Source organism: Gobio gobio (genome assembly GCF_949357685.1).
Source record: "Gobio gobio genome assembly, chromosome: 21".
NCBI lineage: Eukaryota > Metazoa > Chordata > Actinopteri > Cypriniformes > Gobionidae > Gobio > Gobio gobio.
The window spans coordinates 9,285,271-9,311,225 of NC_137117.1; the positions used below are offsets into that span (position 1 = coordinate 9,285,271).

At 39.0% G+C, this 25,955-nt stretch overlaps 1 protein-coding gene across 9 annotated transcripts in view; it reads left to right on the forward strand.

Moving 5' to 3' along the window:
* Positions 1-25,955, forward strand: part of utrn (utrophin) — a gene marked incomplete at both ends in the record, with an annotated part of 350,347 nt that overhangs the window by 163,835 nt on the left and 160,557 nt on the right. For all 9 annotated transcript variants that reach the window (XM_079802801.1, XM_079802799.1, XM_079802800.1 and 6 more), the window contains 2 exons: positions 3,010-3,164; positions 4,697-4,886. In XM_079802801.1, coding sequence (XP_079658927.1) covers positions 3,010-3,164; positions 4,697-4,886 — 345 coding nt within the window. The remainder of the gene's footprint in view (positions 1-3,009; positions 3,165-4,696; positions 4,887-25,955) is intronic.

Sequence of the window (25,955 nt, forward strand, 5' to 3'; positions counted from 1 at the left end):
CCAGTGAAGACCATAGGTTGAGCTTACGCAAATATGTTACAAATATACATAGATAGGCTATGATATGGAAGTGAGACTGGAATTGCTGAGAAGACTCATTTCGGCAGTTCAGAATCGATGTTTTCTTTTAGGAAACAATAAATGTTTATCATGCATGCGCTTTGTTCTTTAAAACGGTCAGGCCTTTTATATTCACAAACAGCTTTATTACACACTGCATGAAAGGTAATATTTAAAAAAGCATAATAGGGGCACTTTAATCTGATCACGGTCCCTGTAACCTGCTCTTATCTTCTTTTTAATAAAGTCTGCATCTCTCTGAGAAAGACTCTCAGGTTCTTCCAATTTTTCTTTGCCAGCTTGTAAGGCTTTATCGTCCATAGTCGTTTATCGTCCTTTTAATTTATTTCCTCAGCATGCACAGTTTGTCTTCCAAATGAACACAATATAACTAGCCAAAGTTGATTCAAATATATTTTCAAAGCACAGTAAATAATAATAAAAAAACAAGGTACAATGTGTTCTAATGTTTATGGGCTTGTTGGGATCAAAAAGAGCCAACGGAGCTGCTCCTAATAATATATATTTCTGGATTATAATTACAGATAAAGCATCTGTTTTTTATGGCTAAAGAAGATTTCAAATTTTAATTTGATGTGGTTATCTATGGCTCGCTACACATACTCATGAAATCCACACATTATTGCTTTTAAATGCCAAGCAAGATAATCATATCTGGTGTACATTTGTTTTTTTGATTATCATTTCTCTTTTCATGTTAAAAATCTTGTCAGTAATCAGTCATTTTCATGACTTTTTGTTGGGTTTTTTTCTTTTCTATAAAGGGCATCTCTGGATGTCTGTCCAGCTGTCAGATTGTAGCAACACATGACAGCAGGGAACGGATCGTTTAATCGACTCTAAATAAAAAGTAAAAGGGCAATAACAAATATGTGCATTGGCTATTTTCACTGGGGGGGTTTTTTCAATGTTTTTCCCCCTACATTTAAACTCACTGGATGGTCAACAACTTTTAAGTATTTGGAAAGATTGATTTACCGTCTTTGGGTTGTAGATCACTTGGCCTGCATAAAAATGAAAATCAATGAAGAAGAAAATGGCATATTTCCTGAAGGATTAGTTGGATATGTGTGCGTGCTGGCGATGACCCAAGTTTTTTAAGTTTACAAGCATTGAGTTTTATGTGAGCAGGTTGAGTGTCAGGTTCGTCAACAGGTTAGATGTGCTGTTTAATGTGGTTAAGAGATGTCTATCCCCATTTTTCCAATTATATACTAACATGTTGCGATGGAAACATTGCCTCCTCTCACGTGACTTTCCCCCATTCATTCTCATTTAGGCTACCCCCCACTAAACCCAGCGCACACTTTAGGGGGTTGTTAAAAAGTCAATGGGCTCAGGGGAGGCAAGACCGGCGTGCCGCTGTAACTTTACCTGTGGGTGTCGTTGTTTGACAGTGTTACTTTAGAAAAACAAGTGATTTATACACTTTTTTATGGCACATTTGCGAAGGTTTTTTTATTATTATTTTTTTATATGGGTTATTTACTCATCCTATTGTTTTTGAGGAGGCGCTGCCTCCTTTGACTCCTCAGAAGAAACACCCCTGATATACACCAATCAGGCATAACATTATGACAGGTGAAGTGGAAAACACTGATATCTCTTCATCATGGCACCTGTTGGTGGGTGGGATATATTAGGCAGCAAGTGAACATTTTGTCCTCAAATTTGATGTGTTAGAAGCAGGAAAGATGGGCAAGCGTAAGGATTTGAGCGAGTTTGACAAGGCCCAAATTGTGATGACTGGACAACTGGGTCAGAGCATCTCCAAAACTGCAGCTCTTGTGGGGTGTTCCCGGTCTGCAGTGGTCAGTGTCTATCAAAAGTGCTCCAAGGAAGGACCAGTGGAGAACCAGCCACAGGGTCATGGGCGGCCAAGGCTCATTGATGCACGTGGAGAGCGAAGGCTGGCCCTGTGTGGTCCGAGTTGTTTGACGAGTTTGACTTGGCCTTCAAATTCCCCAGATCTCAATCCAATCGAGCATCTGTGGGATGTGCTGAACAAACAAGTCCAATCCATGGAGGCCCCACCTCGCAACTTACAGGACTTAAAAGATCTGCTGCTAACATCTTGGTGCCAGATACCACAGCAAACCTTCAGGGGTCTAGTGGAGTCAATGCCTCAACAGGTTAGGGCTGTTTTGACAGCAAAAGGGGGACCAACACAATATTAGGATGGTCCTAATGTTATGCCTGATTGGTGTATACATAAGATGGTGAATAATTTCAATGCTTAGACAACTTATTTATATGATTTGCAAAAGGTATCAAATCAGTGCTTAGAAACATAGTTATTTAAGCTTTGAGTTTCACTTGTGAAGGATCTCGGCCAGAAACGGCCCTGATTTTACTGACATAAATTCTTCACTGTATATATTTAACATTCAAAAACATGCAACAGCGAGTCAATAAAAAAAAACAATCAATAAAATCTGACTAAAATATTCATACATCTTGATATAAAATACTAGCTGTTGAACCAAAAGTTCAAAATCTGTTTGAAATCCTACATTCAACCCAAATAACAATATTTTCACAAGACAAAAAGGCTCAGTTTCCCATTATTTAATTGAAGAAATCAATCCTCAAAATAATCATTATAGTCTGTTGTATTAAAAGTGAGACTCCTCAGTAAATGTGTACTGGAAGAAACACACACTACTGCAGCTGAGCTGTAGGGGTTGCTAGAGTCAATTTCATCGGCATATTGTTTGATTCATACAGTCTATTATTCATGTGTTGTGCATGAGTAGATAGTGTTTGCCTTAGGTTAGAAAGATTTCCTTAAATCATTTGAGGTCAAGTGTCCCTAACCTGTCCCGTGAACCTAGACTTCTACAGTGACTTCACTTGCATTGTTATAGTTGAGCTTTTGTTGTGCGGTTTGGACTGTAGTTTTATTGATTGATTTATTTGTGTTGCCAGGCGTTCCTGCAGGATCTGAGTCGAGGACAGGAGAGCGTGACTTCCTTCAATGAGCTGTCCAATCAGCTTCTGCAGGAATATGCCGCTGATGACACGCGCAAGGTCAAAGAGCTCATGGACAAACTCAACGCCACATGGAGCGGCGTCAATAACCGGTACGAGCATGCACACACAAAACCATGCACACGTTCATTTCCTTCATCTCCGGGACCTGGAGGGAGAAGATTCAATTAGAGGAAGTGAATCAATCGCACACACTCTCTGAAACAACAACATGTCATAAACATACCGTCTTCGGACAGATTTCACACTTAGTTTTTTGTTATTATTAGTGCTGTATTTATTGTTGTGCCAGTTATTACTACCATCATAACATTATGGTAATGAATACCACTGTTATTATCCATTATCAGCACTGTGGTAGTATTATATACTACCATAAGTATTTATTACAGCAGTATTTGTGATCGCAGAGTAACAATAGTATTTATTACCACAATATTATTATGGTAGTAATAATATATATTTCTGTCATTGAGCTTTTATGAATATCGTGGTGATATTGTCATAATATTGTGATGATTACTACTACTACTACTTTAATTGTGCTCTCATGAATATTGCAGATATAAATTCTGCCATAATAATAATTTAGTAATAAACAGTAAATAATATAACAATAAATATTATTGTTATAATATTGTTTTAATGAATAGCATTGATGTAATTAATATTAACCATATTTATGCTCTCTCAAAGTACTACCATAGTAATTGAGTAATACATTAAATTGTAATTATGCTTTCATGAATATTATGTCATTAAATACTATTTGTGATAAATACTACTATAATATATAAATATTATTTTCATATTGTAAAAAATGCTTTTACAAATATTGAGGCAATGAATGCTATTAAATACCTCATCATAATAATAAATACTACAATAATTATGCTTTCATAAATATTATTTAAATAAATACTAATAAATTCTGATGTAATAATATTGCTCAATTTAAATACTACCATAAATGATTTTTTACAAATACTGTGGCTATGAAAGCTAATTAATACTACTATAATATAGTAATATTAAAGGCTGTAATAATTATGCTTTAATCAATTTCTTTAATTTCTATTTTTAATAAATACGAATGCATTTGAATGTAACAACATTGCTCTATCAAATAAAACCTTGATTATTCTTTTACACATTTTGTGGAAATAAATGCTTAACAATAGTCCCATAATAATATAGTGATATTTCATTAATATTTTAATAAATGCTAATAAATTAGAATGCAATAATATTGTTCTTTTAAATATTACCTTCATTATTCTTTTACAAATTTTGTGGAAATAAATGCAAAAAAAATGTATAATAATAATATACTGATATTAAATACTATAATAATTATGCTTTAATTAATTGTAGCGATACATGTATATGAATATTACTGTAATAATATATCGATATTAAGCACTAACGTAATTACACTCTCACTGCAATAAATACTACCAGCATAATATTAATGTTAAAAAACATTATGCTTCCATGAGTCTCTATAATAATTACTGCACTAATGTTAATTAAATATGAATGTGTTAATGAGTAGCTAAATGACACATACTGAGCGTACAGCATTGATTTCACCGCTGTGTGTTGACTGGTTTGTCCTCATCAGGGCGTCCGACCGCCAGGCAGCTTTGGATTCAGAGCTCAAGAACCTGCAGGTGTCCCTCCGTGAGCTGGAGTCCTTCCTGAAGTGGCTCCATGAGGCCGAGACTACAGTCAATGTGTTATCTGACGCCGCCCAGAGGGAGGGGCTCTCACAGGACTCCGCCCACATCAAGGAACTCAAGGCTCAGCATGAGGTAAGAACTTCAGTTTTCACATGAACACCCTTATATTCCATTATACCCATTTGGGACTAGAGCCAGCTTATTCTGGCCATGAACCGCCCACTTTAACACCAAGAGACTGTGTCTGCGACACATACAATGACCAACCACTATTTTAGGGGTGGTAGACAATGATTATTTAAGTCACCATTTCTTCTTCAAAACTCCCAGAAGTTGTGTAAAGCCAGCCAATCAGATTTGAGCTTGTGTTTTTTTAGTTGCCAGTTGTGTTTTATATTACTGCAGAGCAGGGCCGTAATCACCATAGGCATTGAGGGGGACAAGTTTCCAATAATTGGAAATGGCCAAAATGTTGTTCTCCATTACGTACCGCTCTGTTTGTTGTTTGTTGACAGACCGTTTAAAAAGTTAAATTTTTAGGCTGGTCTCCCTCAGTGGTCGTCAATGACGGCCAATCAGATCAAAGAAGCTAGGGCTTAATGTTCACTAAAGACGAGTGTGAAATCCAACGCAACGAAGAGAGCGTGTGTGATAAGATATAACAAGCTAAAACGTTTAATATTTGACATCTGTTTTACGACAGATGTTTAACAACCCACAGTAACATACGGTGATGCAAACCACTCATGCTTTTTTTATGTAATTTCGCCATTTTTAATTGAAAATATGCTATCATTTAAATGATGAAGTCATTCATATTTTTCAATAAAATATTATTTGTAAAGAGTTTAAATTGGGGCTGTCAAAAGATTAATTGCGATTAATCGCATCCAAAATAAAAGTTTGTGTTTACATAATATATGTGTGTGTACTCTTTTAATTATTATTTATATATAAATACACACACATTCATGTATATATTTAAGAAATATTTGCATGTATATACTGTATATACATTTATATAATCTATAATATATGTAAATGTTTTATATATAAAAATAATATTTTTTTCTGAAATAAATACATGCTTGTGTGTGTATTTATATATAAATAATAATTAACAGAGTACACACACATATATTATGTAAACACAAACTTTTATTTTGGATGCGATTAATCGCGATTAATCTTTTGACAGCCCTAGTAGTTTACTTCACAAATATATAGGCTATAATTAGACCAGGGACTTTTTACCAATCTTATTTCTTGATAAATCCCTTTTAATCCTTTAAAGTCCCTGTAAAGTCAAAACTAAACATGTGTTCTGAGTTTCTCACACCACAGATAAATGTGTTATTAACCACCCAGCCAAATTTGAATCATTAAAAAATAAAATAGCTTATTAAAAACTTGAAAAAATGAGCAGCATTCTCTGCTCTCAAACGCTGGGGGTGTGTCCGCTGTCGGCGCCGAGACCACGCCCACTCGCGGGAAAGCGGCAGTAGCACACAAGACAACACTCACTGATCACGAGCGTCTATGATCACGACGCACCAGTTGTCGGCGGGACGGGAGGACTAAGGCCTGGGCGGGGGATAGTCGGTTCTGCAGCGGATTATTAGTGAATCCCAGTTGTCTCCGGTGAAAGTTTGTAAAACGATCCGGTGTATTGTCACTGCAGACTCAGAGGCAGGCGTCAGTGGTGATCCTCAGCTCTCCATCAAGATGGCTGTTCACAAAATTAATCCACCTCTTCTTGATCATCGTGTTTGTTTTGTAAGTTGTAGGCAATAGTAACTAACAGTACTGACAGTAACTCGCGATCGAGCGGGCAAACTGATGCGTATGTGCTCTAGTTATGACCGTGTTAGGGGAGGAGCCAGGCTCGGTGGCTCCAGTGCGTCATCGAGCCACCGTTTTAGCCCCGCCCAGAAAATCCTGAACACAGCAACGGTGAAAAACTGTTTAACGGTCTAACTTCTGAATTCAGTACTTCATAGTTAACAGTCTTTGTAATTTGTTTCAGCAACACATTCTAACATTTATAATGTGTTTAGAAAAAAATCTCAGAATTGCCTTTACAGGGACTTTAATTATTGAATTTCCTTAAATATAAAGACCACCCCTCCCCCCCTTCAAAAACAAAACAAACTTTGGTCCCCCCCAATGTTCGAGACACGGCTACAGCCTTGCTGCAAAGTGCATGTATTGACTGTGGGCGGGCCATGGGCGTGTACCGTCTGTGATGTAGACAAATCTGGGACACACATGCGCTAAAGTGTGTGAGAACGATATTCAATTATCTCCCCGTCAGTCCTCATTAGTTCCCACGTCAGCCGCAGCGCAGCATACGTGCAGTCAAGGTATAGATCACTTCAGCTGAGAAACAGTGCGCCTTCCTTTTCTTCCCCCTTCTCCGACGATTCTTTGTCGAGTCTGTGTTTGTCCTGTGAGATTCAAGCATCACAGTTTGATCTCTTTATCTGCCGTCGTCTCTGATCACGAGCTCAGTCGCTCTCACTGCCTGCTAAGATTCAGAAGCCTACACACACACTACACGTGCACTAAATACACTAAAGTACGATTTGTGTGTCATTTTATTAAACAAATCATCCCAATTCTGAAATGTGGAAGTCGCTCCAATGCATTGAGTCATCTTTTATTGTCATGTTGCTTGGCAACAAATAAGATGTTTTGCAGCACCCTTGAAGGGCTTTCCGAGGACATGGACACTTTGTAGGGTCAGTTCAAACCAAAGTGAGCAGCTGAATTCTTCCTGAAGGCCATTAGTGAAGCGGACAGACAATTGTCACATTAATATCCCGAGTGCCGAGTCCTCACAGTTCATTCTGAAACATTCATTATTTTGATCAGAAGATGAACTGTATCATACTGTGTCATAGTCGATACACACATTTATTTCACATCTTTTTTTAAAGGTTTAATGAACTGTTGCATTTAAAAATATATTATTCAAATACAGAGATGAAGGTTTTTGCGACACCAATTGTCCAAATCTTTAAAGCTTTAATGGGGATTTCTGCTGTTTTTGTCTGCACAATTTACAGTGGAATTCAGTTGCTTGACAAAAGCACCATTTTGATGGTGTTTCTTGGCATTAATGAAGCTAAGGTCGTGGCTCTGATTCCCAGGAGACGCACATTTTGATAAACTACAGAGCTTTGAATGTAAATGGCTTTAGATAAAAGCATCTGCCAAATGTATAAATGATTTTTGTTCGGCTTCTTTCTTTCGCGTCTGTCTTCCACTTAGTCGTTGTCAGTTTCTTTGTTTGTTCTCATGTTGTAGTCACATTGTCAGCGCTCGTGTTTTTCAAGGACATGTTCAGATTATTTATTTCCTTTGTTGACGCAGTCGATGAGTAGAAAAATTGCATGTTATGAAATTGTTTAATCTTGACTGATGTGTTCGTTTGACGTCAATGACAGTGACATTAGAAAGAGAGTTACGGATGTCACCATCACTTCTCAACAGGAACCAGGTTCCCATTAGGGGCTTTCGCACCGGAGGAACCTAGAACTAATGGCGGAGGTACTCATTTTTTGGCGTGTTCGCACCTCAGGAACTGGGAATGTTTTTAGTAATAGAGATGTCTTTTGGAGAAACTAAATTAGTTCCCAGGGCAGGGTTCCCACTCGTCCTGGAAAACCTTGAAAATTTATGACAAATTTTCCAGTCCTGTAAAATTAGAGAAAATGTAAAATGTCCTGGAAAATCTTGTTGTTGTCTGGGAAAATTCTTTAAAAAAAAGTTATTTCTTTAGCCGAGTATAAAGAGTTTATCGCTGGCCCAAACAATTAGCGCTAGTTGCAGAAAGCACATGTTCAGGAATGCTGAGTTTGATGCGTGTGAGCAGTATTTTGAATAATGATGTTTAGTCTTGTGTTGCCACTTGCAGCCGTTAGCTAATGCTAATGCTATTAACTGCTCAAATGTATGCAGTGAATGTTAACTCGTAAGCTGCTACCTAATCACATAATTTTGATATAAAGTCACATTTGTGTGTTATAAAGTCAGAATTGCAAGATATAGTCAGAATTGCGTGATATAAACTTGCAAGTCTTTTCTTCACAATTTACTTTTTTGTGCAGTTGCGAGTTATGTCTTGCAATTCTGACTCAGAATTGTGAGATCTAAACTGCAATTGCAAGTTATAAAGTCCAATTCTGAGGAAAAAAGAATTGCAACAATTTTCGCGTTTATATCACAAATATGTAAAATCGCAATTCTGTGGAGTAAACCAGCTTCCATAGTCATAATGTATGATTAAGAGCTCATATTGAAAAATGCTGGATTGTTAAGTAATGGCAATAAACTGTACGGCTTTTAAAGACTTAGAAAGCAATATTTGGCATGATCCTTGTCTTTTATTCCCGCCGTAGTAAAATTGAAAATGTCCTGGAAAAGTACTGGAAAATGGTTGCTGAAAAAGAGTGGGAACCCTGCAGGGTCTAACCCAGCTCTATAGGAACTACCAGTGACATAAGTGTACGCTGGTGTGGCTGAACACGCCATACGAAACACCTTCACCCACCATTTTTAAAAAGCAGTGTATGCACACAGTCTACATATACTTCACGACCATGGAAGAACATGAAGTCAAATTTATAAAGTAAAATATCTAGCTTCTGCCGCAACGCCTTCTGTATTCAACTTATGGAAAAAGTTGCACAACGTATGATGTCTGTGAGGCGTTGCACTTTCTTCAAGTTGAAGGCGGCCTGGCGGAAGCTAGATATTTTACTTTATAAAGTGTTAAATAAGGATATTTCTTTCTTACCAAACCCCATCGATTCACTTCAGAAGGCCTTTATTAACCTCTAGAGTCTACTTTTATGATGGATCAATGCACTTTTTTGAGCGTCAAACTCAATGGACCCCGTCACTGCCATTATAAAACTTGGAAGAGCCAGGACATTTTTTAATATAACTCTGATTGTGTTCGAAAGAAGAATGTCATACACACCTAGGATGGCTTGAGGGTGAGTCAATCATGGGGTAATTTTCAATTTTAAGTGAACTACTCCTTTAAGTTTGCTTATGACCTGCGATTTCTTTCTCGAGAAAGAAGATTTATTTATTTTTTGTCTGATTCGATTCTAAACTAGCGCATCATTCCACTAAGCTCGCGAATGAGCTCAGCTTCAGCGTCATCACTACCACACACCCCTTACGACATTGATTCTGCCTTTCACACAGGGGACTCTGGATGATCCAGGAAATGTTACCATATCCCCATCCGGGGATGTGTTTGCATTCACACAGAAGGCACTCTAGCAATTTTCTGGGCTCAACGCTCTGTGTGAAAGGGGCTATAAACATACAGAAAGCTTACGCTGAAGGCATTTACCTGTCGTCTTTGTCTGCGGCATTGTGTTCTTTTCTCAGATTCCATTGCACTGTGAGTTCTTGTGGGAAATTTTGTCTCTTGGCCCTCTTTTTTTTGCTCTTTCAGTCGCAAAGCTTAACAGTTCTTTCTCTATTGTCACAAAGCCCACAACACACAACAAAAACACTTCTCCGATCGCTCGTCCTCCATCCTCCAGTTGTTAAATGCCACACTTTAATAGCAGCGCTGTCGGTCAGCTTGTGGCACTTCAGTGTTCCTACTGGGGGTGCGAATTTAACCAGGAAAAACGGCCCTAGGGGAACAATTAGTTCTCGGGGGACCGTTCTGGTGGCTAGTTCCTATAACTACCCGGTGCGAATGGCAATACTGTTAATAAGTACTTGCTGTGGTGTAAACCTGCTGTTTTTAAAAGGTTAGGATTATTTTTCCTTGTTTTTTTGTTGTTGTCTGGTCTTTCTTTTACTTTATTTTTGACTAAAGAGGACATTAGACACTTTTTGTGTAACCTTGTGGAAGACTTTGGGACAGATTTACTAACAGCTTGCTCCAGCGCAAACCCTCTTTCAGCGGTAAAAAACTACTGTCAGGAAAGGTGTGGACAGGGTTATTTTTGCGGCTGATCTTATTGGATATGCATTTGTAGGAGTTTCCCTTTCAGATGCAACATTTATGGGAGGAGAGTATTTAAATTAATCATGAGAGGTGATTTACAAAGTTGTGCCGTCGTCGAATTTACTGTTGTTCATTATTTAACGCCCCAAAAAAGCATGTCTTAAACCAGATGCTAACTGGTAGATTGTGTTGTTCATTATGGAAATGATCCGGCTGCGTCTGTGATCTTTAATTTGCACGTCGTCAGTAGATCATGCGCAGAACTGTCCACTCCCATTGGCGCTTTTATGGAATTGCACTCACACTGATTTGTTTAGTAAATCTGGCTCTTTGACTAAGGGGTGATTTCACCAAGAATAAATTCTGCCTGCTGATATTCCCTTTTTTGTGTGTGCACAAAACCACATTTGTTTGTAAAAATGTCAATTACTTATATAGTGCCCTAAAAATGTACGTGTTATTTTGTTCACACCATGAGCCCATGGTTGGTGTTTCATTGTTTACTGTTGTTTACTATTGTTTGGAGCGATTTGTTTCCCCCCTATCCATCTTTGTCACTGTACAACTGAATCACGCTCAAACCACTGGCTCAGTGGTTAGTGTGACGAGACAGACAGACTTATCAAACTCACATCAGGAGACAGAGAGAGAGACAGACAGAGATTTGGGATGCAAAGATGTTCCTAACCTCTTGAATGTTAAATTATATATTGTGGTGAAACAGGGATTTGATCAGGGATTGATTAGATGGTAAACAATGGTTATATACCCTAATGGAGGCCGAAAATTATATCATAATTCACTTACTTAAAGGGCTAGTTCAACCAAAAATGTTAATTGTCGTCATTTACTCGACATCATTTTGACTTCCTTTCTGCTGTGGAATACAAGCAGAAGATAGTTTGCTGGTTGCTCTTTTCCATACAGTTACAATGAATGGAGACAGATATATTTAAGCTTCATAAAGCATTATAATAGTGGTCCATATGATACGTACATGGTGTGAGGAACAGACCAAAATTTAAGTTGTTGTTTAATAAAAATCTTTCCCTCACTTCAGCTTTTAATCTTGATTAAACTGGATTAAGGAATCAGTGAGAACTGGATCCGTCTGATTGGTTTTTTGTAAGATGGATCAACTGATTACTTAAGTAGATCCTAAAAAAAAGCAGTAATAAATTGTACAAATAGGACATCACTTTCCTCAAGAAAATGCACTGTGAAAATATCCTGTAAAATGTAATTTACATTTTATCCCTTAACTCATATTTGATCACCAAAATGATTCTTTTTCCTGTAAAAAAATGACGCCTGTCTTAAAATAGCTTGAATGTAACTCTACACCCTTGCTTTTAGTATACGCAGACTCATGAATATGCAAATTAGCCACGCCTTCACTCACTTGTACAGTCGATGTATCAGAATGGTAAGGTGTTTTATGTATCGCTCTCTACAGTGCCTTGCACATAACGGTATTTAATATAATGAAATACATTTTTATTTTTGGGTGAACTAGTTTAATATGATTAGCCTTTTGCTTGACTACATTATCAAATGGTTAATAATTTGTTGTTAATGTCTGTTCTTCATCTTTGAGTCAGTCTGCCTTCTAAAAATCAGTATATTATGTATATTATGATATTCATCATGATATCATAATATACATCAAATGCATAATTCACCTGCTATATTGATAAGTGTACCCGATTTTTCATATCAACAGAAAAAATATAGTGGGATAATATAGTCTTCTCTTGAGACTCCCCTGCGTCAGAGAATAGTTAATGAAATGCTAAAGCCCGCCCACTCGCTGATGTGACTGGTTACAAGGTTTGTGATGTCAGAAACTCCAGCGATTTCAAAACATGTTTTTGTCTTTTTTTTCACTGCAGATTTAAAGAGAAAATACTCAGCAATGGTGTCGACTTATGAATTTGCACATGGTTTGTCTTAACAGGGGGCCTTTAAGTGATATAATGTTAATATACAAATATATAATTCAAAAAATATGTATCTTTATCAGGCAAAATTACCGCATGGCTTCAGAAGACTTGGAAAATAACATACAAATCATATATATTTTTTCATAATTCTATTTTTTCCCTTTCCCTTTTAGAAGCCGAAACTTGTAATTGCATGGAAAAGAGCTAGATTTCTAATTTTGTGTTCCACGAAAGTCAGTCATACAGGTTTTGAACGACATGCCACAGAATAAGGGTTGATTTTGGGCGAAGTATTCCTTTAAGAAAGTGAATGAGGTCAGTATTGATTTCATGTTGGCTTTGTGAACGTTTGTCGTCGTGGGTCATCAGAAGGATAAACCGAGATAATAATAGCACCTTCGCGGAGCGAAAGAGTAAGTGATTTCCACTCTGATTCATTACTGTTCTCTTCATGTCTCGCTCATTTCTCTGACGTGTCTCACTGCTCTATTTCTCTGTCTCTCAGGAGATGTGCTCTCTTTCAGTAAAGTGTGTCACCCTCGTTCATTTCCTTTATGAATTTATACACCCTATTACTCGCTCTCGTTCTTTTGGTGCTGAAAGAGACACTCCAGCTCTTGAACGATCTCCGGAGTTTCTCTCTGTCCGTTGTATCACCCCTTCCCTCTCTCTCTCTCTCTCTCTCAAAGCATCTTTGTCTCCCTCATTCATTCTCTTTTTTTCTGTGTTAATTCTCTCTCTTGTTTATCGCTGGATAGGAGAGCGCTCATTGCCGCCTGACTCCTGACGCGCTTGAGCGTGCGCGCGTACGAGTGTGGGACATGTTTGTCAGGGCTCGTCACATTTCGCTCGGCTGGTGGTGGGGGAGATGCGAGCGCGCGTGAGCATGTGTGTGTGTGCGTGGCGGTGAGGATGCGTGCTCTCAGACGCTGGCAGTCGTGTGCAGGCAGAGTTAAGATGATGGCTGTAGTTCGGACATCTCTGCAGAAAGTGGTGGTCTTCTTACACAGGCTCCAGAGAATGGCGATATCCTCACCGCGTTACCAGAAACTGTGCAAGGTCAGTGTCGTGTACACACACTCGCTGATGCGCTTTCATCCGTTCGGTGTTAGTTTGCATTAGTTGGACTTAGTTTGGTATATCTCGTGTTACTCTGAGATCTGTTGAAGTTCTAGTTGAACAGTTTCTTGGATATCATGCTGCTTTTTTTGTTATATAATTTTTTTTTGGTTAAATATTTCAGTCAAATCCTTTATAATACTCTTGTGTTGTATTGTTGCAGGTGTTTTTCTTCATTTGTTGACAATGTCTTGTATATAATTGTGTACAAATTGTGTAATTTGTAATGTGGAGTTCTGTTCTTTATACCAAATGGCATCATAGATAACTCGTATAAACCGTATCAGACCATTATGAACGTTTGAAAAATATTAATGCATTAATGTTTGAGGAATTTGTCTGTGATTATTTTAGAATAGCATAGGAGAGTTTGATGCGATCAGTGATGTAGTTTCCAGATGTTTGTCACAAACATCCAAACAACATTAGAGTGGAAGGAATGTAAAAAAAATTATAATTTGATGTTTTTGATATATGTAATAGATGTTAAAGGATTCCTGTTAGTAATATCTTATATGAGTGATACTACTGCCGTCCGTGTGAGCTGTCAGTAATCGTCCTTTGAGCGTGTGTGTGTGTGTGATAGAGATTAGAGAAAGCAACAGCTGTTCTGATATTCAGTGTTTAGCTGAAATCCTCACAGGATTTACACACACGGCACTGCTGCGAGATGGAGAGCTTTTCAAACAATAGCGAGTTCATCTTTATGTGTGTTTATTAAAGAGACCGCAGCACGTGGCCGTGTTGTGTGTGTGTGTGTGTGTGTGTAAGTGAGAGAGGGTCTCTGTTAAATGGGTCATAATCGGCACTTGTTTTTGGTATTTTATCCCCCCACCTAATACAATTTATAATATTATGCATAGTTTATTGCATTATAAATAAATGCAATTTAGTTTGTGAACATTTTTAATGGATAATTAACCAAGCTGTTGCAGTTGCTCTCTCTAAAACCTTTGTATGTAAATTACGTCTGTTGGTGGTCAATACGGTGAAGATTTCTGAACTAGCTTGAAATGAGATACGACGTGATTGCGTTACATTTTCATTTGAAATTTTCTGGGTTGGCTGGTTGGTTTCTATTTCTGTGATGTTGATCTCTTTAGCCCCAACCAGTGAAATCTCATTGGTTAAAAATCCTGCTCCACTTATCAAACATCAAACATGTTCTGATTGATGTTCTGATGTGGTGCAGAGTCTTCACTTTCACTGTGGACCGGTAAATGACTTTGAATGCTGTAATCTTCACGTCGTGTCTGGCTCGGACAGAGTGTTATATTTAGTAAATGGTCTGGGTGTACTGGGGGACAGAGTTTTGATTTATGAATGTTGGAGTATGTCACATACTACATCCAACTCACTTATTTAAAAATTCTGTTTTCGTGATATAGCCCCTTGAATCAACCAGACTCAACAGCCAGTTGAAAGTATTAGAAAATAAAAACATGGAGAGGTGTGTTTAATAGGGGGAAAAAATAAGTGAAATTATATTAAGTGCCCATATTATGGTTTTTCGAATCTTCCCTTTCATGCAGTGTGTAATTATATAGCGGTCTGTGAATGTAAACGCTCTGCAAAGTTGTAAAGTCAAAAGAGCACGATAAATAAAGTAATTGTCTCCCAGAAGAAAGAATCGTCTCTGAACCGCTGATACGAGTCGTTTGTATTTTTCGAATCCTAATGTGTGACTTTTCTGTCTGCGAACAACTTGACCCGCCCTCGAACACGTCATTTTACTGACGGCTTCTCAAGTCTCAGAGTTCAATGCAGGATTCACATGACGCTTGCTCTTGAAGATGGGTCAGAGCCCAGTTTATTTGGACCAGCTTGTTCCTCAAAATTACAACTGTATGAATAATTATTGATGTGTATTTTCTACCGGTTGTTGTTTTCTACCGATGTTTTATATTGTGTAAGTTTCCGGCTAACTCGCGTTATTACTGTCTTAATGAAATACTTCTGCTCATTAGTTGTGAGCCACTATTACCTAAAACTGTGTCTATTTATGCTGATCGTCTGTCGTTCTCACTACTTTGAGTAAAGATAAAGTCATTCACGTCAGTGCTCGGCTAACGTTTGCCTTGTTATTGATACAGTTCCTGCACATGTGCACCACAATAAATTTGAAATATACACATGGATTTGTTGATGGACATACTCTTGTTAATTCTGATGGTGAGGAATTACAGCTGCAACATCTCATAATGTACCTCAAAATGAGTTACGCATCACTGAGAAACGTCCTGCTCAAGTCGTCCTTGCGATGGCGGTTCGGGTTGAATAACTAGTGCTTCCAATGTTTCATCACCGGACTCACGCTGGGATTGATATGGTGAAATCAACGTCATAGTTACTGCCTTTACAGTGTGTAATAGCTGAGCTTTAGGAAGCCTCCGGAGCTGAAGTTCAGTTATGGCAATGAGGGTTTAGCTTCTAAAACGCGTGCTGTAAGCAGTTGACCAATCACAACAGACTGGGCCGTCTGGCCAATCAGAGCAGAGCAGGCTCACGGAAAGGAGGGATTTAGAGAGACTGATTCATCCATCCATAATAATGTTTATTATGATATATATATATATATATATATATATATATATATATATATATATATATATATATATATATATATATATATATATATATATATATATATATATATATATATATATATATATATATATATATATATATATATTATTTTGTTTATTTTATTTTTTACCTTTGATGCATGTAAACCTGTTGTAGGAGAACAATCTGAAGGTTATGTGTTTTGATCTAAGGAAAGGGTGAAAATCTGTAGGTATCCCATTATTTGTTTTGTTTCAGTCAGATTTAAAACTGATTCTCAATTTTATTCAGCAATAGCAAAGGCACAAAACGTTCTGTACAACAGTTGGTCCAAAAAGCCAAATCATGCTCTGACTCCCGATGGAAACAGTATGCCGTTATAAAAATGGCTCTGCGGCTTTCCTTCTATGTAAAGGAAATTCGGCATCAAAGCGACCTTAAACTTTGTGGTTGTCAAGTCAGCGTGTGTCTTGTTTTCTGTGGTTTTCAGCCTGTGTTTTAGGACAGGAAGCAAAGCATGGTTGTAGTTTTTCTTAACTATTTTGTACAATAAAGATTACGGAACCTTTTTGTCTGTGGCTATTAAATCCACATTTTCACAGGTTATATACCACTCCAGATGTGCCGCCCATGCTGTTTTTGCAGTGTTGCACACTGTTGTTATGTTTTGCCCAGCGTATGATTTTTCAATAAACTTAATTATTAGTAATTAACTCAGTCCCATATGTGAAATCCGTCACACGAAACCCACACACCCTCGAGCGCCAAATCTACCTTGAGGAACATAAGTTACTCGATTGAGCAGCACCAGGCCAGATGGAGGCGGTGCGGTGATCGTTTAACCGTCTCTGGGCGGCACTGCTGGCTCTGCACCCTAGGGGAAGGCATCAGTCATTCTGCGCTCCATTACTCTCTCCTGGGAGGAATCCATCTTTTGGAGATCATTTGAGCCTCCAAAGAGCTGCTGTCTAGCACCACCTCCGTATGTGTGATGAATTAGCTCAAAATAAGCCTGGCAATTCCATATCTGGCTCCAAAAATTTCATTTAGAATTGCATTCATGATTTTCTTCCAGTTTCATTTTCTCTGTCATTGAGCGGCATCCAGGTCCCAAAGGTCCCATGATTTTGACTCTAAATGATCTCGGAATATTACTCACAGCTTTACTCACACAAATTTTAGCTCATTTTTAACTCGCCCCTCAACGTGTGAGAACATTTTACACTAGTATACTTTTTAATGCAAGTGTAACAGGCAAGCATTCAGAAATATTAGGCTCAAATACATTTGTACTCAATTTGACTCAATTTGTCAGTGAAATTGGGAGTAGTTTTCTAAGGCGGATGAACTGATGTAAATCATCCTCTTGTCATGGAATTTCTCTTTTAGGTGGATGAACCGATGTAAACGGTAGGGGTGTAACGTTATACAAAGGATGATTCGGTGCGTACCTCGGTTTTGAAGTGACGGTTTCATATGATTTTACTAGTGCAGCATGTGTCTATTTTGCACTCTTGACATTTTAGAGTGTTACCACTTCATTGCTGTGCACTTTTTTCTGCACAGTGGCTTATTTGTGGTTTGTACCACCAAAAGATTGTGTTTTTGTACTTTTCGTATTTCCTATTCATTTCCTATGTCAGTAATGTTTGACCGCGAAGGAGCCATGTGTGACTTTTTTCGATGAAGCAAAAACATTTACACTTTTACTAAAGAGCCTCAGAGACACATATAGAGACAGAGCGTATTTAGGCCACGCCCACACCGGGGGGGGGGAACAATCCAACGCTCTCCATTGACTTTGCATTGTGTGAGGCTGCCTCATTGTCATTTCGGACTTATAACAAAAAACTGAACAATGTATAAAAGCTGATATGTGACAAGGTGTACAGCAAACAAGCTAAAAAACACAGAAGTACGTTTTTATAAGCTGTCGACCCAAAAAAACGAGCGTTTAAGAAGATAAAAGTGGATACAGGCAATATGAAGTGAAGCTTCAGCAGGAAGAATGGGTCAATTTTGGGATCCTGACACTCAGTATGCCTCAATATGTCTATGTGTGCAGTAAACATTTTGTCACTGTTAAGTCAAATATCCAAATGTCCGTTTTATATATTATATTTACTGTCGCTGATGACGTTCCCCTGTAGTGGGTGTAGTTCTCAGTGTAATATAACCCGTTGCACTCTGTCTCAATGGCCTGAATCCACTTTTTTGTACTTAAACGCTAGTTTTTTGGGTCAACAGCTTATAAAAACGTCTGGGTTTTTGCTTCTGGGTTTTGTTTAGCTTGTTTGCTGTACACCTTGTCACAAATCAGCTTTTATACATTGTTCAGTTTTTTGTTATACCGGTAAGTCCGAAATGACAAGGAGGCAGCCTCCCGCAATGCAAAGTCAATGGAGAGCGTTCGTTTGTTTTCCCCCCCGGTGGGCGTGGTCTTCAGATTATGATGCGTGTCGCTCTGTCTCTATGGGCACTTTTTGGTACTTGCAAATACTGATGCGAATACCGATACCAATACCTGTATTTTTAAATATATTGGGTAGAGAAGTATTGGTTATCGGTATTGGCAAGTACCAAAAAGTGCCCAGATATGTCTCTGGGCCTCTTTTACGTTTTGTAAAATTTTGCATTTTCTGCGAGGTCCTGACTCTCTGTGGTCATTAAAACTCCCATGGCACATCTCGTAAAGAGTAGGGGTGTAACCCCGGTGTCCTGGCCAAATTCCCTCCATTGACCCCTTACCAATCATGACCTCCTAATAACCCCCATCCATTGAATTGGCTCTATCAACCTCTCTCCTCTCCACCTATCTCCGTTGTACTGTGGCTGCCATCCCATCATCCAAGTGGATGCTGCACACTGGTGGTGGTTGAGGAGAGACCCCTGACATGAGTGTAAAGCGCTTTGGGTGTACAGTAGTACATATGAAAGCGCTATATAAATGCATCCATTCATTCATTCACTCACTCTATCACTCACTCACTCACGCAAGCAACGCACGCAAGCGTTACGGTTAGGGTTAGTTACTTGTAATTATGCATAATTTACTGTTATTACTAATGTAAGTACTCCATTGAGGACCACCCATCCAGTCCTGACCTCTCTGGCCGACCATCTCTGTTTCCCCCGAGGGTGTGAATGTCCCTGGACTGACTCCGAGCTCAGAGACTTAGCCCATCTGTGTGTGCTTGCTTCAGAGGTTTTAAGATAATGGTGCATTAGCAGTCTGTCATGTTACACACATACATACACCAGCTAGGTTCTGCCTCTTTCACACTAACTCGTCTTCCCTTCTCTCCAGTGCGCACACACACACACACACACACACACTGAGTCACGGCGGCTGCTCCCCTCACTTAAAGCACTTTTGTACTGATGTCCATTACTGAGAGCCTGAGTGGAAGTGCTATATTTCTGTGAGTGTGGACCGTGTGCCAAAGTGAGATCAAGATTAATCTGCATTTATGAGTCAGATCGTCAAAATTTTGCCACATTTTAGCAAAAATTGCGCGCATGGACAAATCCATTCTGACATTGGGTGATATATTGTCTGTCCTTGTACAAAAATGTCTGGAATTTGGTTGCTTGTAAAGGCTCTTCTCCTCGATACCTTCCTTCATATCCTCTCCTCTTCTGCTCCCTTGTCTCATCTCTCCCCGTCCCACATCTCATGTCCTCTCAAATCCTTGTTTCTCTCATTCTCTCTCATCTCTCATTCTCTCTTCACATTGTTTCTCCTCTTTTCTTTCCCTTCCTCTGCCCCCTCCTCATCTCTCCTGTCCTCCTCTCCTCCCTTGTATCAGCTCTTCTCTCGTCTCCTTTTTTCTGGCGATTGTATTTAGACTTGAAAGGTTTGAAAGAGTTGTGTTGAAAGAGACTAGGGGTGTCATTTTGACATAAATTCCCATAATCAATCGTTGTTTCAATTAACAATCAATTAATTGTTAAAGGTGCTGAATGTAAGAATGACAGCTAGTGGTTGAAATGGGTACTGCACTCAAAATATTGGAGATCGTTGTTTCCCCCACCCCCTCCTCCTCAGACTCAAGTTTACCATATCAGCGTTTCGTCCAGACGGGCGTTTTAGCTGCTTGAAACCGGTATTTTTTGAAACCGGGTCTCAGAGTGGATAAATCTGAAACCGACACCCTTGCGTTTTCGTGTGTACAGCCAATCCGTATATTTTGTGAAACGGTGATGTCATCACACCACGTCCTGCACGGTAAAAGACTAAAAGGGATACAGCTACGTCCACTGGGCATGCGCACATCAATATTGCGGTTTGTAGGTTTAGGGTTGGGGTAGGTGTAGGTGTAGACGTTAAAGGGTAACTAAACCCTAAACCAACTTTTTTTAGTTAATGATCTGTAATACTGGGGCTTTATTAATGCTGTTCATTGATTCGAGTAAATGTTTTGACATTTAGGCTAAAAAGTGTTTTAATTCTATAAAATATGGTGTTAAAACCGCCAAAGTTCTGCCCTCTTAAGGTTGAACGGTGGCTACTGCAGTTGAATTTTCCTATTGGACGTTGTGGTACATCGTGACGTAGGATGGCACTTCCAGCGGCTCACTATCCGCGCCCCTGGCACGAGCTCACCACGCCCTCAGAAATGTTTTCCCCAATCACATGATGAGAACGGCTTCACTGTCATGTTAAATGAAGTAGAAACATTATGAATGAAACTTACTTGACACTTGCTTTAACTTTGTAATGAAGAAAATGCGGTTAAATAATGCAGTTGTCAGTACACGTCAGGATTTTCTTGCGATTATTATTGCCGCCCGTCATGTGCACAGATAAGTTTCAAACATGAGACGCGCTTCCAAACCCTGACACACAAGTGGTTGCCGCGGTAACGAACAACAATACCATATATAGTCTTTTATTTGAGGAAATCTGTTTTAGGCTATTAGGTCTGAACTTATTGGTCCTGCGCTGCTTATTGATTCAGTTAATTTGAATGAAAATACATCGTATGTATATCAGATATCTGATCTATTTTTAGTGGCATTCAGTATAAGGTTTGATTGTTCATTCTCTCTTTCGCTGCTGCTTCGCTAGCATTGTCGGCATCAGGAGTTAATGCAGTTTGAGCCAGCGGCTCGCATTGATAAGGCTCTGGGTCTGTGTCTACAGACAATTCACCCTCCTCCACTTCAGCTCTGTTGTAAAGCTACTGGCGTCACTCCAGTCATTCTCCATCTTTGCGACTCGTGAGTCAGACAGCTGTCAATCAATCCGTCACTGCGGGTCTCAGGCACTCACGCCCTCCGCTCAGCCCCGCCCTCGGTTCATCCCCTCTGTCTCCGCTGGGCTCTGCCCACTTTTCCAGCATTTTTCAAAAATTGCCAGTGGGTGGAGTTAAGCTCTGAGCTGGGGTTTAGTTACCCTTTAATGAAACACAGAAAGGAAATGTATTTATTGTTATTTTATTGTGAGATTTTGCCTCACTTGCGACCGTTGCTGTACCCCTTCTAGCCACATCTCTTCTTCTCCGTTTTAAGTGCATCTGTGTGGCAGAATTGCAGTCCCACATACTGGCCTGGCATGTATACTACATAGTTTTGAGTCGGTTTCAGTGCTCTCGTGTGTACACAGACTTGAGAAGAGGGGAAAAAAAGAGTGGATAGGGAAAGCTCTGGCTTCGTGTGGATGTGGCCCTAGTGCTGATGTTGAAATAATTTGACCGTGAGGGCCATGTTTCTCCCCTTGTCTATTTTGTCACCTTGTCCCATCTCTCCTCTTATCTCCACTCTTTCCCCCTGTCTTTCCTGTGCAATTCCTCCACCTTCATCTTGCCTCTCCCATCTAGTCAGCTGTATGTCTTCTTCCCTCATCTCCTCTTCTCTCCTCATTTCTCCTCCATCTCTTCTCTCCTTCACTTTCCCCCTTGGTTTTTCATGTCCTCTTCTCCCTCTTGTCTTTCGTTTTTCATGTCCTCGTCGCCGCCTTGTCTTGCCTCTCTGCACTTGTCCGGTCTGGTGAACATGTTGATAGCAATCACTTCTTATTGTTGTTGTTTAATTTCTCCATCTCTCCATCTTTGAGTGCAATTCTGTCTGCTCCTGATCAATAAGGGCCTGTCAAAGACGTCTTCATATACATACATGCCGCCCACCATCCCCAGCTCCACTGATCGATACGTCCCACTCTTATGAACAAAGGCTCCGATTTCAATTCATCTTTCAGTTTCTGGCAGTGCAATCCCTCGCTCTGGGGTGGTAGTGGAGGCATGACAAAGGAATGGTAGCTTTCCTCATCGCACTCATTTGTTTCAGAGCTCTGTCCATCTAGACAGCACCTCTTTCATCATCCTGAAGGTCTGTTCATGGGTCATGTCTCACATTTGCTTTTTTCATCTGTCTCATCTCTTCTGTAGTAGTCTTTTTCCTCTCGTCTTGCTTCATACCCCATCCTTTCCCTTCCCTCGTCCACTCCCCCCACTTTGTCTTTTCTCTCGTGTGGGATTAATTCAGCCTCAGTTCCACACATTTGTTTATCTTCCTTCTATGCATGCCTGTGTGTCGACTGATTGCTTTTACACATTGAAAGACAAAGAGCTCTTCATGCTTTCATCATTAAGTACTGATGCCGTTTTAAGAGCAGAGCATTTACAAATGTACGAGTTTCTGCCTTTTAGCGTGCATTTTGCTTCACCAGCGAATCGGTGGAATGCGGTTCAAGCCTACATCCATTTCTCTGTGTCTCTTTATCTTCAGCCAGTGCATTTCAGGTCTTGCTCTAGCACTTTCTTAACAGTCTGAAATAAAATGGATATAACCCGCCCCCCCACCAAAGATTCATTGTTGCACAGAGAGTAAAATGCCTGTGGATAAATATAGAGGCAGTGTTCTCCTGGGCACAGAACCAGGACTAAAGTCACTAAAGACAGATAAATATCCTTTGCTGGACCTGCTAAATAATTAACGTACGAGAAAGAGCAATGGACAAAGAAAGATGTCTAAAACAAAAGAGTGAGTGTTGTATAGATCAGACCCTCTAAACCTCATACACGTGTCGTTTCCGTTGGGAATTAATGTCCAGACTACGAAACGGATCGGACCGAAGAGGTGGGATTGGCCTCACTGTTCTGTCAGCTTATTTTCTCATTCCTATTGATCAGATATTGACCAGATATTGACCAATTCTTAGCCTTTTGCAAATCTTCACTCGCTAATATACATCGTGCAAGTTGTTGCTGGTTTGCACTGGAAAGCTTCACAAATCTCTGAGATTAAAAGCTTTATTAAAAACCAATTAACTCTGTGACTCTGTCAATGTATGTGAGCGCGAGACAGCAGAATATGTGTGGGCTTAGACTACATACATAGGGCTTTAATTATATAATCTAAATCCAGTCTTGTTTATTTAAGTGGGTTTTATGATGTATGCATCCATAATGCCTACATCCAGACCTATTTATTTTAACTATAGCATTTCCGGGATGTTTCCCTGTCTAAGCAGTTTTGAACCACTAATGAAATAACCTGAAAGACAAGACCATTGTATACTCTTAATAAAAATGGTTGTAAACAGTACCAAATTAGGGTTCTTCAGCTTGTAACAATAGCAGAACCCTTTGTGGTGCTAAATGGAACTTTTATAAGGTTCCATAGAGAACCATGCTATGAACGTGTTATATAGCTGGGTGGGTCGCGAGACTTAACAAATGGGAAATAGAGTTACATTAAAAATAAAAATTAATTGTTTTCATAAAATCAGTCTTGGCCTACATAAAAGGAATAAATACGTGAAAAATATTTGACTTAAATAATTAAGAGATTAACAAAAAGAAAGAAGAAACTCTGCGACAGTGCTGCCGAGTTTGGTTCATTTTTGTGAGGCGTGGTTCATTTTTGCGCCTCTTAAAGGGGCCACACCATATTCCTAATTTGTTGTGGAGTGAGGGGAGCTAAAATAACCAATAGCTATGTTTGTAGAGTTTATAATGTTTGTAGTACATAACAATTCGCTTTGTTTATCGGTATTAATTCTGAATACAATCAAAAGCGACGTACCTGTTTTTTTGTTTTTTTCAATCAATCGATTAATTGGTTAAAATCCTTGTTTGGTTAACGGTTAACCACTTAATTAGCCTCCCATATATAGGCCTATCTATCAAATTAGTGCAAAATCAACTTTGCGTTGCGAATGCATTAATAATCAAAAGCGATTGTTTGGAAAAGTGCTGAGCTGAATTTTTGTGCCATCTATTGGTTTAATGGAGAATACAGTCAAATGGCCCATTGTATACAAGTATTCTTATGCTTGGCTTGACTTGTTTGAATGTAAACGGTTGTAGGCCTATATATGGGTCGCGACAACAAAAAACAAAAAAAAGAGGGTCGCTCTTAAAAAAAAGTTTGAAAACCACTGCTATAAAGGACCTTAAAGGGTACATAACACACAGTTTCTGCCAGTCTCATGTTAATCTTGAGTACCTATAGAGTAGTACTGCATCCTTCATATCTCTGAAGATTCTTTAGTTTTATCACATTTATAAAGACAGATACACTGTACCGATTCTTTCTGAAAACAGCCGAACTCGTGAAGGTGTGCAGTGGGCGGAGCTAAAGAATCTCGAGCGCACACACACACACGCACACCACACAATACATCATGGCATTATCGCTGGATTTCGATTCAAAATACGTTCGTGTTGTTGACATTATATGCACTTATGCACCGACTACCAACAAAACACAGACATTTGATGCAGTTTCACTCACCGCCTGCGGTTTCGCTCATGACAAACACACTTGCAGAACTCTGTTACTGCCCTGGAAAAACAAACTGCATCCACTGTTTCCTTAACTCTGGATTATTTGGGAAGCTGAACAAGGTTATCTTTCCCTCACAACCAGAAACACACTTCTTTAGTGACATTGTTGATGTTGTGGTCAAAAAATAAAATGACAGCGCTGCTGACGGCTCCCGTAACCCGAACGAAGCTCGTTGATGTGCACGCGCTCATCTGAGAGAAGTGCCATACACGGCCATACAAAATCTGAAATACTCCGTCATACATCCAACTAGTTTTTTTTGAAAATGTGGCCATGTTTAGCATGAGAATCCAACTCTTTAACAATGTAAATAAGTCAGAATGATGGAAATAGCATTAGACCCCTCCCCCCTTAATGGTGTTATAAAATAACATTTTAATAGTTTATTTTCATTAATATTAGTATGTTTATTTTATTGGTCTTATAATATAGTGTGGCCCGGTTTTACATAAAAAAACAGCATGTTGTGTCAATTCTGTACTTTTATTTTTTATTGACATGGCAAATTGTCGCAAAAATGTCAGTGCTCTAACAACAGTTGTTAGCTGAATACATTAATAAATAACAATTGACACTGAACATGAAAAAGATGTAATGAAGACCAGTGAAATATCTTCACAGTCCTCTATGGTGTCTTCGTCATTCATTATGTGTGTTTTCTGAGTGACCGTTTATCTCTTCAGATGATGAGGTTGTGGGATGTGACTATTTAAGACACATTTAGCTTTGATTATGTAAAAACATTTGTTTATGAAGACCAAAATGAGCAAAAATGGACAGTATGTGAGCCCTTTGCAA